Source organism: Protobothrops mucrosquamatus, unplaced genomic scaffold, assembly GCF_001527695.2.
Source record: "Protobothrops mucrosquamatus isolate PMUCROS unplaced genomic scaffold, P.Mucros_1.0 scaffold453, whole genome shotgun sequence".
NCBI lineage: Eukaryota > Metazoa > Chordata > Lepidosauria > Squamata > Viperidae > Protobothrops > Protobothrops mucrosquamatus.
Genome location: NW_015386776.1, coordinates 411,538 through 428,346, shown reverse-complemented (window position 1 = coordinate 428,346; position 16,809 = coordinate 411,538). Strand labels below are relative to the sequence as shown.

Below are 16,809 nucleotides of genomic sequence, written 5' to 3'. Positions count from 1 at the left end.
CTCCTCAAAGTCATTTTACTCAAAAATACTTGCTAGCCACAGTATTTCTCTTTTCAGAAGTTCTTTTCAGTTTCCCAAGCTGCTTTTTCCATTTGTAAAATGTAGGAAACCTTGTAGAGAGAAGACCATTGTCCAAGAAACAGGCTCAGAGAAAAGATAGAGAAACTGTTCTTATCCATTTAAATATTGGGTCAGCAGTTTCCCTAGTACCGTGCTCACAGTTTTCCCTAATGCTTTATATGTACCCTATTGAGAGAGGTTAAATGCTCAATATAGGGTATTTGGCACAGTTATGGGATAACAGCTTTTCACACCCATGCACATAGATGAAAAGTGTAAGCATGTCTGCACATACAATCACTCTAAGAACTAATTTTCCATGATGTATTATTATAGATTTCTTTGTTTGCCAGCTTCAGTCCATAACACTTCAACTACACAACACTGTAGCAAGTTCTTGTCCTAGCAGTCTAAAGGAACAGAGAAGATCAAATAGAACAAGGCAAACAAGGCAGAAAGGAGAAGACCGTCTTGCTAATAACTTACAAGATCTAATTTGAAGAATTATCCCATGTGTAAACAAAATAAAACTAAAGTGATATGTTAGTGTGGGTAAAGTAGAAAATATCCTTTAAAATGTCTATAAATACTTTTAAATTACAATAAAATCAAATATGCTTTATAAATATTTCAAAAAGTCCCACATTACTTCATAATTTTTATTCTCCCAGATATGAACATGCTTACCTCTCTCAACATTGGATCCATTATTGAATTGAGATTGACAGTTCCTTCATAGGTTAGATAGTAGAAAACATTTAGAGATCTGACAGCTTCCGGCCCTTGCTGCTTATAGCCAAAAATCAAATCAATCCACTGGTGCAGTTGACAGGAAACAAATTCACTTTCCAAAGCCTGAAACAAAATACAACACTGTTTATATTGTTTCTTAAACTTATTTGCTGTCCACAGTCTTAAATAAACAATAATGCAAAGGTTAGAAATATGCAAGTGCCTTAGAGCAGGGGTCCTCAACCTTGGCAACTTTAAGACTTGTGGACTTCAACTCCCAGAATTCCTCAGTCAGCACTGGCTGACCCCTGCCTTAGAGAAAAAAAAATATTTTACAAACTATGACAATGCTAGTTGCAGCTGTTAGAACCTGTTGGATCAACTGTGCCATGCAGGTCCCTGGTGGAGTTTAAAACATTTGCAACTGAGATTGTACTAGTATTAAAAGAAAAGAATTCAAGGTTGAACCATGAACAATTAAATTCACCATAGATGAGTAATTATAGTCTAATCTGCCAATAATAGGGAAAGACGAGAGACTATATTAATCATCCCAATCTTGTATCTTTCAGTTGTGTGGGTACCTGTGTCTCACCACATTTGAAGAGTACCAGCTTGGGAAAGAAAACACTATTATATAGCTAAAGAAAAAATGCTGCAGCCTCATAATTTATACAGTTTCCAACTGCAGAAACAGGAAACAATAGAGGTAGCCACTATCTTAAAATGATGCAATCTATATATTGAATGTAACATAACTTTTATCACAACTTATAATTTATTACATCTATCCTGAATGTTGACAATATCACATAAATAGCTAGAAGGTAATTGGTAAATTGTACTAAGTATAACAGATTTGACAAATGTATAGTTTTCTGGATTATACATAAAATATGTGTCAATTACAATTTCCTCTGTAGTATGGAAAAATGCAACAAACATACTAGAATTTCAGACTTTTATATTGCATCATTTACCTTCACCTATAGGTGTCAATAGTTTTCAAGAAGTGCTTTATGTGTAAACCAGCATTATTTCAAATGGAGCCCAATATTGAAATCTTAGACTTCCTTCAGTAGTAGATCCTCTATATATAATTAAAATGGGCCAGCACTAACCTTTCGAAGGTTAAATAATTAATTTATATATCAATTAATTAATTATAATTAAACAATTATTAATTATTGAAATAATTAAATAATCAAAATAACCATAACTGTAATAGTAATATAATATAATATTGGTTTTGGTATTTATTAATATTGTAATAATAAATTATAATAATAACATAATTAAAAGCATTACAAAAATCTTATTTCAGAATCTTGTCTTATGATAGAAATCAACCAATGTAATTTCTAAATCAGTTTAAGTTATAATTGCTACACGTCATTAAACACATCATCCATCATTAATGAGTTAAGCTTGACTTTTGAAAAAAGTTCATCTTTTATTTCATTTATTGTGTTCTCTTCAAGCAATATACAGCTACAGTACATTGATCATTATATAAAATAATGTTTCTTTCCAGGAAGTCTTTTTTATATAGAGACTTCAAATCATTATAACTTTTATCTAAAATATAGTTTCTAAATGCACATTATTTTTGATATCTTGATAGAAATCACTTGATAGGTGATTTCTCAGATTCAGTAAAAGATGTCTAGTGAGTCTAGGACTGTAAGCCCTACAAGACAGAGCGCAATAAGAAACATACACCACAAAAACCTAAAACTACTCTTACTAGAACAGCTACTGGATTTTACTAGTCTTAATGTGCTTCCCTTCCTCCCTTTTTTTTAATCTTAATGAGAATTAAACGGGAAGAACTATTTGAAATATATTTGTAAGTCACTTTCCTGGGCTGGGCTTAGTCTTGTTTATCTGAATTAGTAGAGCAGTGATGGCGAACCTTTTAGAGACTGAGTGCCCAAACTGCAACCCAAAACCCACTTGTACATCGTCGGGTGCCAGGTGGGTGTGGCCCATTGGCTGGGTGTGGCCATTTGGGGGGGTGGCCATTTGGGGGGCATGGCCAATTGGGTGGGCATGGCTGCGGTGGTAATGGCAGACTGGGCGGGACTAAAAAGTTCAATCAATCAATTCCAACTTTGCAAGATCTTTTTTTTTCCCAGTGAGAAGTTGAAATTGACTGATTGATTGAACCTTTTTTTTTTTTGGACATGGCGACGGAGGCCTAAAGCGAAAAGGTTTTATAAAATCCAGCTGAAGGCCTAGCACTGGGGCGACGGTGCGCGTGCCCACAGAGAGGGCTCTGAGTGCCGCCTCTGGCACCTGTGCCATAGGTTCGCCACCACTGTAGTAGAGGGTCTTTCCTCTGTCCTTAAAGGCCTCCTTCTTTACTCACTGCAGATGTACATGTAACAAATGGTTATGCAAATAATTTCTGCATTCTTCCAAATTTTTTGATTGATTGATTGATTGATTGGTGGCATCACATCAGTCTCAACTCTAAGTAACTTCATAGATTTTCTCCATGACAATCTGCTCTAGTCTGTTCTTTCAGGTCTTCACCACTGAAATTAAGGCCATCTGTCCTGCTGTTGGTCATCCTCTTGACTTTCATTCTTTCTGTCCCAGCATTAGAACCTTCTTTAGAGAGTAAATCTTTTCATCCTGTGCCTGAAGTGGGATAATCTGAGATGGATCATTAGTGCCTCAAGTGAGAACTTTGGGGTTGATTTGTTTGTTGATCCATTGATTTTTCTGCTTCATTTTTTTGTTCATGATATTCTCTGGAGACTTCTCCAAACCAAAGTTCAGAAGCATCAATATTCTTTCTATTTAAAGTCCTTGATAAATTAAAGATGAAGGCCTTCGAAAAGATAGTCAGATACCATGATATGTATATACCTACAAAAATCATAATAATACATGCAATAGTATTATTCCCTGTGAAACTCTATGGGTATGTAAGTTGGACTAGTTTGCAGCATATTTCTTGACTGCTTGCATGCTTGAGACAGAAGTTATCTAGCACTTCAGTATCTTAATTGACAATTCTAAGCTTAGTTATTGTACCTATTGTACCTGAGTGTAATTAGTGTGTTCTTCTTTATATTTAATTTTAGTCCAATGTTTCCATCAATACTTTTTGATGTAATTACTACAGCTTGCAGATCCTTTTCCTTTATGGCTGTCAGGGTGGAGACATCAGCATAGCACAGGTAATTGACGTTTCTTCCTCCAGCTTTAAAACTATGCATATTTTATTCCAGTCCAGCTTCCCTTAATATATATTCAATATACTGTATTTCTCCCAAAATAAGACCCAGTCTTATTTTTTTTTTTTTGCCTCCAAAAGAGGCATCAGGTCTTATTTTCAGGGGGTGTCTTTTCCACTCACCTCCAGCACTGACAGCACCGCGCTGCTGGCCCACTTCTGCGTCCGAAGGAGCAGCTTCATTCTGCAGCTGAGAATGGAGCTTGGGCCTGCATTTCGCAGTCAGAGGCCTTTCTGGAAGGCCTATGCAGCCAAGAACCGAGCTATGATTGAGCTATAGCTCAGTTCTTAGTACAGAGGTCTTTCCGGAATCCATACACTTAAGTGGCAATCCATAGCTGCAGAATGAAGGTGCTCCTTCGGCCGCAGAAGAAGTGGGCCGGCAAGGCAAGTATCGATCCATGGGAGGCCTTGCTGCAATGGTAAGCTCCACACCTCCACCCCAGCTTGGTTTTTAGACATGCACCTCACCCCAAAACTAGGGCTTATTTTGGAATAGAGCTTATATAAGGCCCACCCCAAAAAATCAAGTTAGGGTTTATTTTGGGGGTAGGGCTCACTTACAGGGAAACATGTATATGTTGAATAAATAAGTAATATATGTTCTCTCTGTATTATGGCTTCTGACCTGTGTATATGTTTTATATGAAGATAACTGAATGTTCTGGATTCCCATTTTTCTAATATTTTCTAATTATATTACACAGTTTGACATCATTGACACATAACCAAAGGACTTTCTATTATCAATAAAGCATATACTTATTTCTTTGGAATATTCTTGGTTTTCTCAATTATCTAAAATACATCAGCAATATTACCTCCTATTCCTCAGCTTTTTCTAAAGCCAGGTTGTTCAAGAAATTCGAGCCTTTTCTTAAAAACTAGCTTATTCATGTTGACCTTTAGTGCAAGACAATGAAAAGTTTCCAGTGCATCGAAAGACATCAAGGAAAGATTAAGACTTAACTATCTGAGATTAAGACTTAATTGTCCTTCATATAATTAAGCAATTATTAAGCAATCATATACTTCATTCCATTGAAATGGAATCCTTAGAACTTGAAGGATTGTGTACCAAGCTCTTCTTTTTCCAACTGTTAAAGCAGTCAGTCTTGTGAAGCTGCTTGAATATGTTGTTGACTTGATGATGAAGTAGCTGTGCATGTACATCCCTGCGGATACCCATGAGAAGCTTCCAAAGCAGCTATGCAGTTTTATTTTATAGATCCATTAAGAACATTTCGCAGAACATAGCTTAAGTACAAATTAGGTAACATTATCCACTGAATTTGCCTAAAGATTTAAATTTAGGTCACATGATCATCCAGCACACACTTTTGTTTCTGGATATAGATCAATATATTTTAGATTACAATTTCAATTAGGGATCAATTCAGATAGCAAAATGGGTGGACAATACAGCCTTTACCAGCAACAAGCCATCTTGTTACTTTAATTCTGGTGATGGATGCTTTCTTTTTGCTAATAAGAAATGAAGATCAGTTGCCAGATTTGATGGCTTATACACATAAAATAGAGTGTATGTCTTCTTGGGTTTCTTTACAACAGATATAAAATATTTTGGGCTGAATATGTTGCGCTAAAATATTTCAGTTTCTATTTGTTGTTGTTGTTAATTGCGAAGTCGTGTCCGACCCATCATGACCCCATGGACAACGTTCCTACCTGTATGTATATGTGTAATTCTGAATTGGCTGAGGAAAAGGGAACAAAAGTCAGTAGCATGATGCATGGATCTTTAATAGAAAATTGCATTTCCCTTTGGATTTGAGAAGTGCAGATGAAATAATGCAAAGAAGCAGGACAGTTTTATAATCACAGAAATTAAGCCTAGTTTTTTTTCAAGGAAAGGTCCTATTTAAAAAGGAAAATTTAGTCAAGCTCTGAGAAGCCACTCTGCAATATGCATACATAAATGATTGGTTAGTTTCATTAACTGATGCCTGAAGAAACATTTATATTGACACATAAAAAACAGCAATTGTCTTAATTTGTGTGGTGCACTCCACACAAAAGCTCTAAATATGTTCAAATTAGAGCAAGCTGCTTGATTGTCACTGCAATCTCATGTCATGTTAATGCATGACAAACATTAAACCATACACTTAAATGGCAATTTATATCATTTAAATGTTTACTGCCTGAGCAACTCATCAGTCATTTAAATGTGATTTTCTGACAGCTAATTTCAGTTAATTTTCCTCTATTCACTTAATTAGAACTTTCAATCAGGAAAAGGCCTATCCATATCTTCATGTACGTATCATTTTTTTAATTTAGAAGCTCAGTTAGTAAATTGCTACATATATCCTTTATAATAGATAACAATATATTGTCATTCTTCTATCACCTACATACCATTCCAATAGAGAATACTGCTCATTTCATGAGAGCAATATTCTAGCTAGTATTTAAAAAGAATCACAAAATATGAATACAATTAAAACTATATGCACACACAAGTTCCAAATTGTTTAATAAGTTAAAAGCTGTAAGAGATTCTGTATTATATCTCGAACTGATATTCTACCCCACAGTCCATATGGATTAAGAGGGCATTTAAATATTGCTAAAGAAATAAATTAAACACAAATGGCATAACAATGGTTATGATAAAATAAACTAAAACACAATTTTATACAGACCCTTTTAGAGTTTTATTGAACTGTTTTTTACTTTGAAGTGAGCTTTGAAAACATATATAGGAAACATCAAAGTCTATAAATATAGGAAAACAGCAATGAAAGGCCTAAAACTTACTTCATTTTTACTACATCAAGAAATGCTTACATTTTTATCATCATTTATAGACGTCATAGGTAGTTTCCAATGTATAAATGTGATTGCTAAAGAAAATTACTAAATACAGCAATAATACGTGATTGGAAAGGCTTTAAAGATTTTTTTGGGGGGTAAATCTTTTAGAGATTTAGGGGTTTGCTTAAAAATTATACCTATAATATATTAACAAATTAGCTGTGAAAGATGTAAATAAGAATATAAAATAAAAAAGACTTTCAGAGTGGCATAAGAAATGTCACAACATATATGCAATCCAATTACATTTCAGACATTGCATTATAAAAATTAATATAATGTAAAGTTATATAAAGTTAAAAGAAAATACGAATTGTTCTTATGTGTAATGTATCACATGAGGAAAATTCTTTCCATATACGATACACTAAGCTACCATGCTTCATTAATTTTATACATCATAATACTTATTTTTTTCTTAAAATTAAGAATTCAAAACATTTAGGATCAGCTCAAGCTTCTGAAAAAGATAATGCTTATTAAAGCCATAGTCAAAGTGGTATACAAATAAAGCATACTATGAGAGGTCCTTGGTGCTATCTGAGCTTGCTTGTTTTTTTTTGCAGACCTTTCATTACCCAAACTAGGTAAAGTTTGGTTAATGAAACATCTGCAAGAATACAACCAAGCTCAGAAAACACCAAGGACCCCTCATTTTAACCCTGAACTACAAATATTCTCCTTTATTGGTAAAGCATACTAACCCCCATTCCCTTGCTTCTCTTAAACATAGCTAATCAAGTCTTACTTCTCCCATACTAGACAGGATGCATCATTTACACCCTGTATATATTCTGAGAATGATAAGAAATAAAAATAAAAAATTCTAACATCCGACAATAGTAGTACAATAATATTCATCTGTATTGAGTTATTGTGAAATAAATCAGAGGTAACGTTCAATTGTTACGAATCAAAGAAGACCATGAGAGGAATGTGCTGTAAAATCACACACTAATTGTCAATTCAGTCCTATGGGACTCATATTAACTTTGACAAACTGTCTTGGGGTTGATCTCTCTCTTTTTTTCCCCTAATGAGACCTATTAGACCAAGACCCAAACTCCTGAAATATGCTAAAAAGTGCAATGCACAGATGTCAAACATCTATTAGTAATTTTATGTTAATAGTTCACAAAACTAAAATGTTCCAGAGCCACAAATATGCTGCAGGAAAAAAATTTAAAATTCTCAAAAATCTTTTAACATTAATGTAATTTGCGCAGGTGCTATTGAATTTCCTAAAATGCAACAAAATATGCAACAATCTCTTCTTCTGACAGAAGTTAACTAAAAATATCATGCAAACATATAGTTATATAATTAATCATTATTACATAAATATGTTTTCATGAAGTGTTCCAAAAAGTTAGCAATGTTTTTTTTATTTTTTTTGTAATAATAAAATTATGTTTGCTATTTATCAGTAGAGGGATTTTGCCGTGTATATCTATATATTTTATAACAATCAAAAATAACTATTTTGCAAGACTTTCTGCAAGCAGAAAAACAGCTCACATCTAAAATTCTTTGGAAATGAGAATAGCAATTCTTATTTGTCAAATTTTTAAAATATGAATCTAAACTAAAATGTCAAAATTTCCACTTATTCCTTGAAACATATTCAACAATCAAAAATCAACCATAATTGTTAAAAATAAATAACTTTTTCTACTGGACACATACTAATGGAATTCCCCATATTTATTAAGGATTTATTTTATGGTTCAAAATGGCCCAAGATAATAAGATAAAGATAAAATTACTTCATAACTACCAAATTTACTATAAAATTTCAATTTCTTTAGAAAACTGTGTTTAAAAAATTATATGAAACAAAAAAAATCTCAAAAAGAAAATAAACTGAACAATTAATTTCAAATGCTAAACTTCTGCAACCTTACTGTGAATTTATAAGTTTAACAATTACTTGATACCTCATGCAATAAACATTTTGAAATCAAATAGACAGTTATGCTTGCATGTGCTGGATTTCAAACATCAGCAGTAATGTCGCTTAACAGTGAAGTATGACCTTGGTAATTTACAATGATTAAGACTTTTTTTTCAGACCAATTAGAAATGTTTCAAATTGTCCTATTAAATATATGATAAAAAAAAGTCTTTCAACTTAAAAAAAACCATCTGGAGTCTTTTTTTCCCCCATGTCATCTTGCTTCCAATCAGAACATGCTTTGAGTTAAATTATTTTGATTAAATACATGGATCACACACTCTTCAAATATTTGAAGTCATAAACAGAAAACTGTACCCTGTTCAAACAAAGCAAAAACAACCACTTCACACAAAATCATTCAAAGACTAACAAATAGTTTGGGTGCACTAGTCTAGTCTAGTCTCTTCAATAGTTACTATATTTCCTTTCTTCCTAATAAAAATTAAAATGCTCCCTTTAGTATATTTGGAAGCAAACATGTTTAGGGAAAAAGTAACAAGAACAACACTTTCAAAGTGTTCAAGTGTTCACTTTCAAGGAGAGAAGCAATCTAGAACTAAGGAGAAACTTCCTGACAGTGAGAACAATTAACCAGTGGAACAACCTGCCTCCAGAAGCGGTGAATGCTCCAACACTGGAAGTTTTTAAGAAGAGACTGGACAGCCATTTGTCCGAAATGGTATAGGGCAGTGGTTCTCAACCTGTGGGTCGGGACCCCATTTGGGGTCGATCGACCATTTCATGGGGGTCGCCAAGCAAGGCTGTCCGCCATTTTTTTGTCCGCCATTTTTTTTGTCCACCATTTTTCCCCCTTTTCCAGCGGGTGCCTTACCTCCCTTGGGCTGGGCCAGCTGGTGGTCGGCCTGCTCCGTCTCTGCCACTTGCCAGCTACGCCTCGGCCGGTGCAGGGGGTGGAACCACACATGCGTGGCGCTCCCGGGCAGGGAAAGTCCTTGACTTACGACCGGTTGGGTAGTCCTCGACTTACGACCGGTTTAGTCCTCGACTTACGACCGGGTTAGTCCTCGACTTACGACTGGTTTAGTCCTCGACTTACGACCGGTTGGGGTCGCGGCATTAAAAAGGTTGAGAACCACTGGTATAGGGTTTCCTGCCTGAGCAGGGGGTTGGACTAGATGACCTTCAAGGTCCCTTCCAACTTTACTATTATTATTATTATTATTAAAGTTATTATTACAATAATTAATGTGCTCCATAATTCCAATGGTATTTGATAATTGTTTAAATCAGACCTGCAATGCACTGCTATTTAGTCCACCTTTTCTGTAAAATGTAAAAGGCAAAGTCCTACAGTATGACTAACATATGTGCTTATTTTTCTAAAAAGCACAAGAAAACCAGTAGTTTGTGGAAGTAGGAAAATATGTTGTTTCAAAATAGGATTAAGTTGTCACAAATTTGCACCATAATTATTTCTGTATGAATATTCAATATTCACACTATTTATTTATAGTTAGAATCTCTATCAACACTGTATGCTGAAATGATTTTATACATTTTCTTAGTCTCTCTCTAGGCTTCAAAGGAATTGTGTTGAAAGTAAATAAACATTCATGGAGCATTCAATACAAGAATGATGGAGGGCTTGTTTGGTTTACATTTTATGCAATCTGGAGGACAAAGATGCATTTTTATTTATTTATTACATTTATAAATCCATCCTACTCCATAATGACTTTGGGTGGTGTGTAATATTAAAAACAATTCAAAACTATATAACAAATAAAAGTACTGTATTTTATGTTGATGTTCATATTAAACTATTCTGTTCTATTCACAGTGAAAACAAATGTAAAAAGCAAACAATTGTGCACATTTTATTTTAGGTAACATGTATTAACATATGAGGATGAAATAGATTTAGGAATGATATGCGCAGGCATGAATTTAAGACTGTTTTATCCATTAATTCCTACTCAAATTTGTTTTTTCCCTAGTGTGCTATCTTGGATACTTCTTATCAACTATGATCTGAGATCAAAAGGAACAAAGTGATGAAGAAGATTAAATGTTAGATTTCTGACAATTTCCAAGGATCTTGCAATTGTAAGCTTTTCCCTAGGATATAGTTCAATTGCAAGCTACACGTAATTTCAGCTTGTTTTACCCTGTTTCAGAAGATTTGCCCTCATTATCTCTAATTTACTCCACTGAAGAGAAATATTCTAAAAGTCCAAATTCACATTGTTTTCTAGGCAGCAGATACCCACATTAGCAACCTATACGAAATAGGATTTTCTTCTCTCAAACAAACATCCCTTTTGACTAGAATTTTATGAAATATATGTTCTGGTTACAACTATTCTATCCACCAATGTTTTAATTTCTAAATATGTTTATATTTTCAATTATTTTTTTAATTTTTAATCTGCTTTTGAAGGATTATTTTTAGAAAATAGCACAGATACTCCTCAATTTATAACAGTTCATTAAGTGACTATTCGAAGTTACAATGGCACTGAAATAAGTGACTTATAACCATTTTTCACACTTATGACCATTGCAGCATCCCCATGGTCACATCAGCAACATCCAGATGCTTGGCAATTGACTCATATTTATGAAAGTTGCAGTGTCTGGGGGTCATGTGATCCCCTTTTGTGACCTTCTGACCAGCAAAGTCAATGGGGTAGCCAGATTCACTTAACAAACATGTTACTAACTTAACAACTCCGGTGATTCACTTAACAACTGTGGCAAGAAAGGTCGTAAAATGGGGCAAAACTCACTTAACAATGGTCTCACTTAGCCACAGAAATTTTGGGCTCAATTGTGGTCATAAGTCAAGGTCTACCTGTATTAAACTGCCTATAACATATAAAACTTGAATTAGCTTTCAATGCAGTTAACTTTTGAGGACAATTTTATATTTATACACCATAGATTAATCATATAATGGTATACAGTATTTGCATAGTATATCTACGGTAGTTAATTGCTATTAAAAGAGAATATTTTACCTGAATGTTTATTTCAAATTATAAAATATATAAAGTATATTTTTGTGCATCAGGAAATTTCTATCCAAATTCCTAATGGTTACAGAATAATAGTGGCCTTTTTATATTAAGCAATTTAATGCAAGTAGTCAATATTGGCCCTCAAGGTTCTAGGGCAGGGGTGTCAAACTGCCGGCCCACAGGCCAGATGCATCAAACTGAAACCGCGCCCACCCCATTGCTGGCAATGGAAAAAAAGTCGTGATATGTCATGACACGTCACATGATGTTGCGAGTTTGACACCCCTGTTCTAGGGGATTATCTGTTGTTGCTGTTGTTGTTGTTGTTATCTATTCTATAATACTAATATAGTATTATTAATTAAAGAAGTAATTATTTTCAAACAGTAAATATTTGGGATTTGATGAACAATCAAGGTTTATGAAGGTATCAATGAGCTAAGAGTTTGAGGACTCCTGAATTAGGGAAGCAAACAAGTAGTTTTACTACCTGTTCCCTATTCAACACCTGTCTGTTAGCTTTTTTTAATATTACCAAAGTAATTAAGCCAGGTGAAGCCTTTATTCACAATACTATAACTGTCTAGACCAGACATGTCAAATTCGCGACGTCACATGACATCGCGCAACGTATTGGGACGCTTTTGCCATTGCCGGCAATGGGGTGGGTGCGGCTTCCAGATGACGCATCCGGCCCATGAGCCAGCAGTTTGACATCCCTGGTCTAGACTCTTTGAGACAAGTTTGAGCCAAAATTACCATTATTTTGATGTTGCACTATTTTACTGTACTGTTGCCTAAAATCAAAACACATTGATTGGGATCTAGATTATCAACCTGAAGTTCATTTAAAAAAAATTTAGGCTTCAAAATCCTTATTAATGCCTTTAACTTCTTCTAGGTCTTCTATTAAGCATTGTCATTCTGCATGCTAGACAAAGACATACTATACTATGTTTAGGGGCTGTTAAAATAGAGCATAATGCATTTAAAGCCGTTATTATGATTTTAATCTTTATACACTTCACAAAGTCATTGCCGTGAGATGGGCAGCTATGCAAATAGTTTAAATAAACACCTGAAGAGGAATTTTCTTATCTGTAAAAGTGAATGACTGCTTTATCATGTTCATTTCATTTATCTGTAGGTAAAACATGGTGTCAAGTATTCCCCTATTGACTGTGTTAGAGAGATCAGTGTTTTCCCATTTGAAGTTTAAGCTAATATGCTCCAGATTAATTTGGATAAAATTTCCAAATAGGAAAAGCAACAATACATAGGTCTGCTGTATGTGTACAACACCTCTTCTTGTTAGATATACATATATAAATCACTCTACACTGAAACAAGGACCCCTGGCAATAAAGAACCATCTTTTCTCATCACAATTTTCTACTCTGGAAATCTACTGTTTCTGCTGAAACAAAGAAAATATATAAATTACCTGTCCCCATACTGCTGTGTCTTGATGTGAATAAAAAGCAGACAGCACAGCAAGAGTTAATTGAAACTAAAGAGAAAGGGAGGAGTGTTGTCTGGGGAAGAAGGCTAACTGAGAGTTAATCAGGGATCACATCCAGAGCCAGGCATGGATAAGCCTCACTAATGAGGCTCAAGTACCCTGCAGTGGCTTTCAAACCGAACTGGCTTCAAAGGATGCCACCCCATGACAGAATGCAGTTAGCCATACGAAGAAAGTGATTAGAATAAATGACTACAGTAATTAACTTTGATTTGAAGCCACCTGACTGGAAAGAGAAGCTAGGAGCTGTTTAGCTGAAATCTTCCTTGTAGAAAGGGGAAGCTTGCTTTTACCCTTGTGTTTGTATGTGTTGGGAGGGCTTTTTCTTTCAAATAAGTATTGGGTGGCAGTAATGAAAAACAGCTTTCATTCAAGAACGTCCCATTCATTTTGAAAAAAAGAGGAAAATAAAAGCTTCAAAGGGGAACTAATTTATTTCACCCCAATCACCTTTAGTGAGTTGCCTCACCACTACTAAACACACACATATACACTCATATTCCTTTAATGTAATTAAAAGAAAAATCAGGTTCTTGAAATGTTAGCAACCACTTTGCCATGAATTTTAATATTATGTAAAAGCTAATGGTTTAGCAAAAAATTTTATAGAATGTTTTCTGATAAATTTAAACAAAATTGGAATAGCAATATTTATTTTCATTCAAGGTTATGTTATTATTGTACCAAAGTTGTCTTCATAATTAGTGTCTAATGAAGTAGTCTACTTCATTAGTGTCCCTTGCAGATGTATGTGGAACAACTTAGTCTACCTTTTTACTTCATCAATAAATATATTAATATTGCCCTTTACTTGATGACTAATTTCTACTGAAAAGTTTTGCAAGTTGTATCTACAGTGTAGTAGTCAGAATAATTCATCAAACATTTATGCAAAGACTCTGATTTATTTGACAGTTTTACACTTTCAAGGCACAGTATAATTAAAAGTTTTGACAGCTAAACAAAAATTGTATAAATTTCAAAGCTCTTTAAATGGCTGTTGTATCTAAAATAAAACTAGTTTGTACATTAGCTTAGCTTCTAAATGTGCCTTTTAGGGAAGTTTAAATTATATTTTATTTAACCACGGAGGATAATTTTTGCTTTTTCAGATATTATATGCCTATACAAGTATTTACGCACATGTGAATGTGCATACAAATAACTCTTGCATTTCTCCTATTTCAAACATTTTAAAATATATGTGTCACCTGATACTTTTTTGCATTTTCACAATGAGATCCCACTTTCAGTCACCAAAGAATTCTAGAAAATTGCCTTATTCGAAATCAGGCCATTCCTCCATCGTCTACATTGATTACCTGCTCTTCTTCAAGTCCTGCTCTTCTGTCTAATTGTGGTGAGGTGTTCTTAGATGGGATAAGTGAATAATGCAAATAATTAATGTAAACAATAAACAATTCCAGCAGGGTCATCCAAGATGTGAAAGTCATAGGCAAATGCTGGAGGTGGAAGATGACTTAGGGATAATCATTGTATAATGTGCGGAGAATGCAATGGCAAAACACTCCTATATTTTATCAAGAAAGCTATCTGGATAGAATATATAAAATGATGGTGTAATACTGGGTAATGGGCTGTTCAGTTTTAGATGGCACTCAAAATGCTATTGAAAAGATTTGGGAAGTTTTTGGAATACTAACAGCGTTTATGACATAGATAGATTAAAGCCTTTGGAGCAAGCATCTGATATTGCCATGCAGGAAAAGGATATATAAAGTTACAAAGACAGAATTACTTTAGACCCATGGAATGTAAGAAGTTCAACACAGTGAAAGATTAAATGAAATGACATTTTAGGCTTTAGCAACATGAGTTGGATTGGAATTGGAATTGTTTATACAAAACATCACTGTTTACTCCTCAGGACATAAAAAAAGAAGGAATGGATTTTCTTTCATAGTTAGGAATATATAATAACAGTACTTCACTATAATACAATTAATGACCAAATAGTATCAATTAGACCTCATGGCCAAACTTTAATATAATGGTTATTCGAGTTCATGCTCCAACTACTGAAGCAAAAGAAAAGAAGGTCTGTAAACTCTTATTATCAAGTTCAATTTGAAATTAACAGAACATGCAGGCAAGATATGATGCTTATGACTGGAGATTGCAAAACTTGGAAATATCAAGGAGGAAAATGTTTTTGGACTCTGGTCCAGGAAACCAAACGAAAGTAGAAGAATGACTTAACAATTTCTGCCAATCCAATTATTTCTTCATTGCTAACTCTTCAAACAACCAAAGCAAACCTAGACACATGTATGTCTCCACAGGAAGTACCACAGAAATCAAACTGATTATATTATTAATTAGAGGAGGTAGAAAAACTTGGTTGTAACAGCAAAGACATGCCGGAGGGCTGACTATAGGACAGATCCTGAACTACTCATGTGCAAATCTCAAGTGAAGCTAAAACAGAAGATGAAGCCTGCCAATTTCAATAATATAATATTGCGCCTATGCATATCAGTTTCAAGAATATCGGGAATTGCTTTGGCATTCCTGATTTCATTTATTGGAAAACAGGTAAACTATAGAATCAGCTTAAAGAAATTGTTAAGGAAGAATGTGAACAGAGGCTGCCAATGATGGGAAAAAAACATACGAATGATGGAACAAATGCTGATAATTGCCAAGATGAGATGCCAAATACAAAATCTCAAGTAGCAACTTAAAGAATTTCAGACAAGAAATTATGTTAGAAGAGACAAGAAGCAATATAACAACATCTGTAACAATGAAGAAGGAAACAGGCATGGAAAAACAAGGCAAATCAAAAAACCAAAAAATATTCCAATATCAAACTGGTATGCTAAAGAAAACAATGGACAGACAGTATGGAAATTGGGAAAGATTCAAACAAAGATGGAAGAAGTATAGTGACATTCTATAGAGCAGAATTGCTAGCACTCAAGATACCTCAGAAGATTTATCTCTATGTACAGATAATTTAGTAAATAAATAAATTCCAATATTAGAAGATGAAATTAGACCTAATTATTACCAGGTCAGAAGGCTAAAAGAATGAATGGAATATTTACAAAACATGGCAAGCAACAGAAGAAAAATCAATGAAGGTTCTAACCAAGCTACATGGCAAAATTTCAGAATGACACAGTTAAAAGACACGAAAGACACGTATGCACATACCAATACCAAATAAAGGTGATTAAGTATTGCATTATTGTACAATATCCTTAATTTCACATACTACCAAACTAATGCTTAGCATCATCCAATGCAGATTAGGGCTGTACATGGAAGGCAAATATCAGATATACAAGGTGGCTCTAGAAAAGACCAAGGTCATCACTGTGATGTATGTGGTAAATTGAGAAAGCCAAAGGCTACCTCCCAAAATTAGTATGTTTTATTGATTACTGAAAGGCCTTCAATTATGTCAATCATGTCAAACTGTGGAATGTGTTTAGAAAAATAG

At 34.2% G+C, this 16,809-nt stretch overlaps 1 protein-coding gene across 1 annotated transcript in view; it reads right to left on the bottom strand.

Annotated features, from left to right (window-relative positions):
- Positions 1 to 16,809, bottom strand: part of LOC107287888 (lipopolysaccharide-responsive and beige-like anchor protein) — a 275,476-nt gene that overhangs the window by 41,436 nt on the left and 217,231 nt on the right. Inside the window, exon 25 of the mRNA XM_029284234.1 lies at positions 748 to 915. Coding sequence (XP_029140067.1) covers positions 748 to 915 — 168 coding nt within the window. The remainder of the gene's footprint in view (positions 1 to 747; positions 916 to 16,809) is intronic.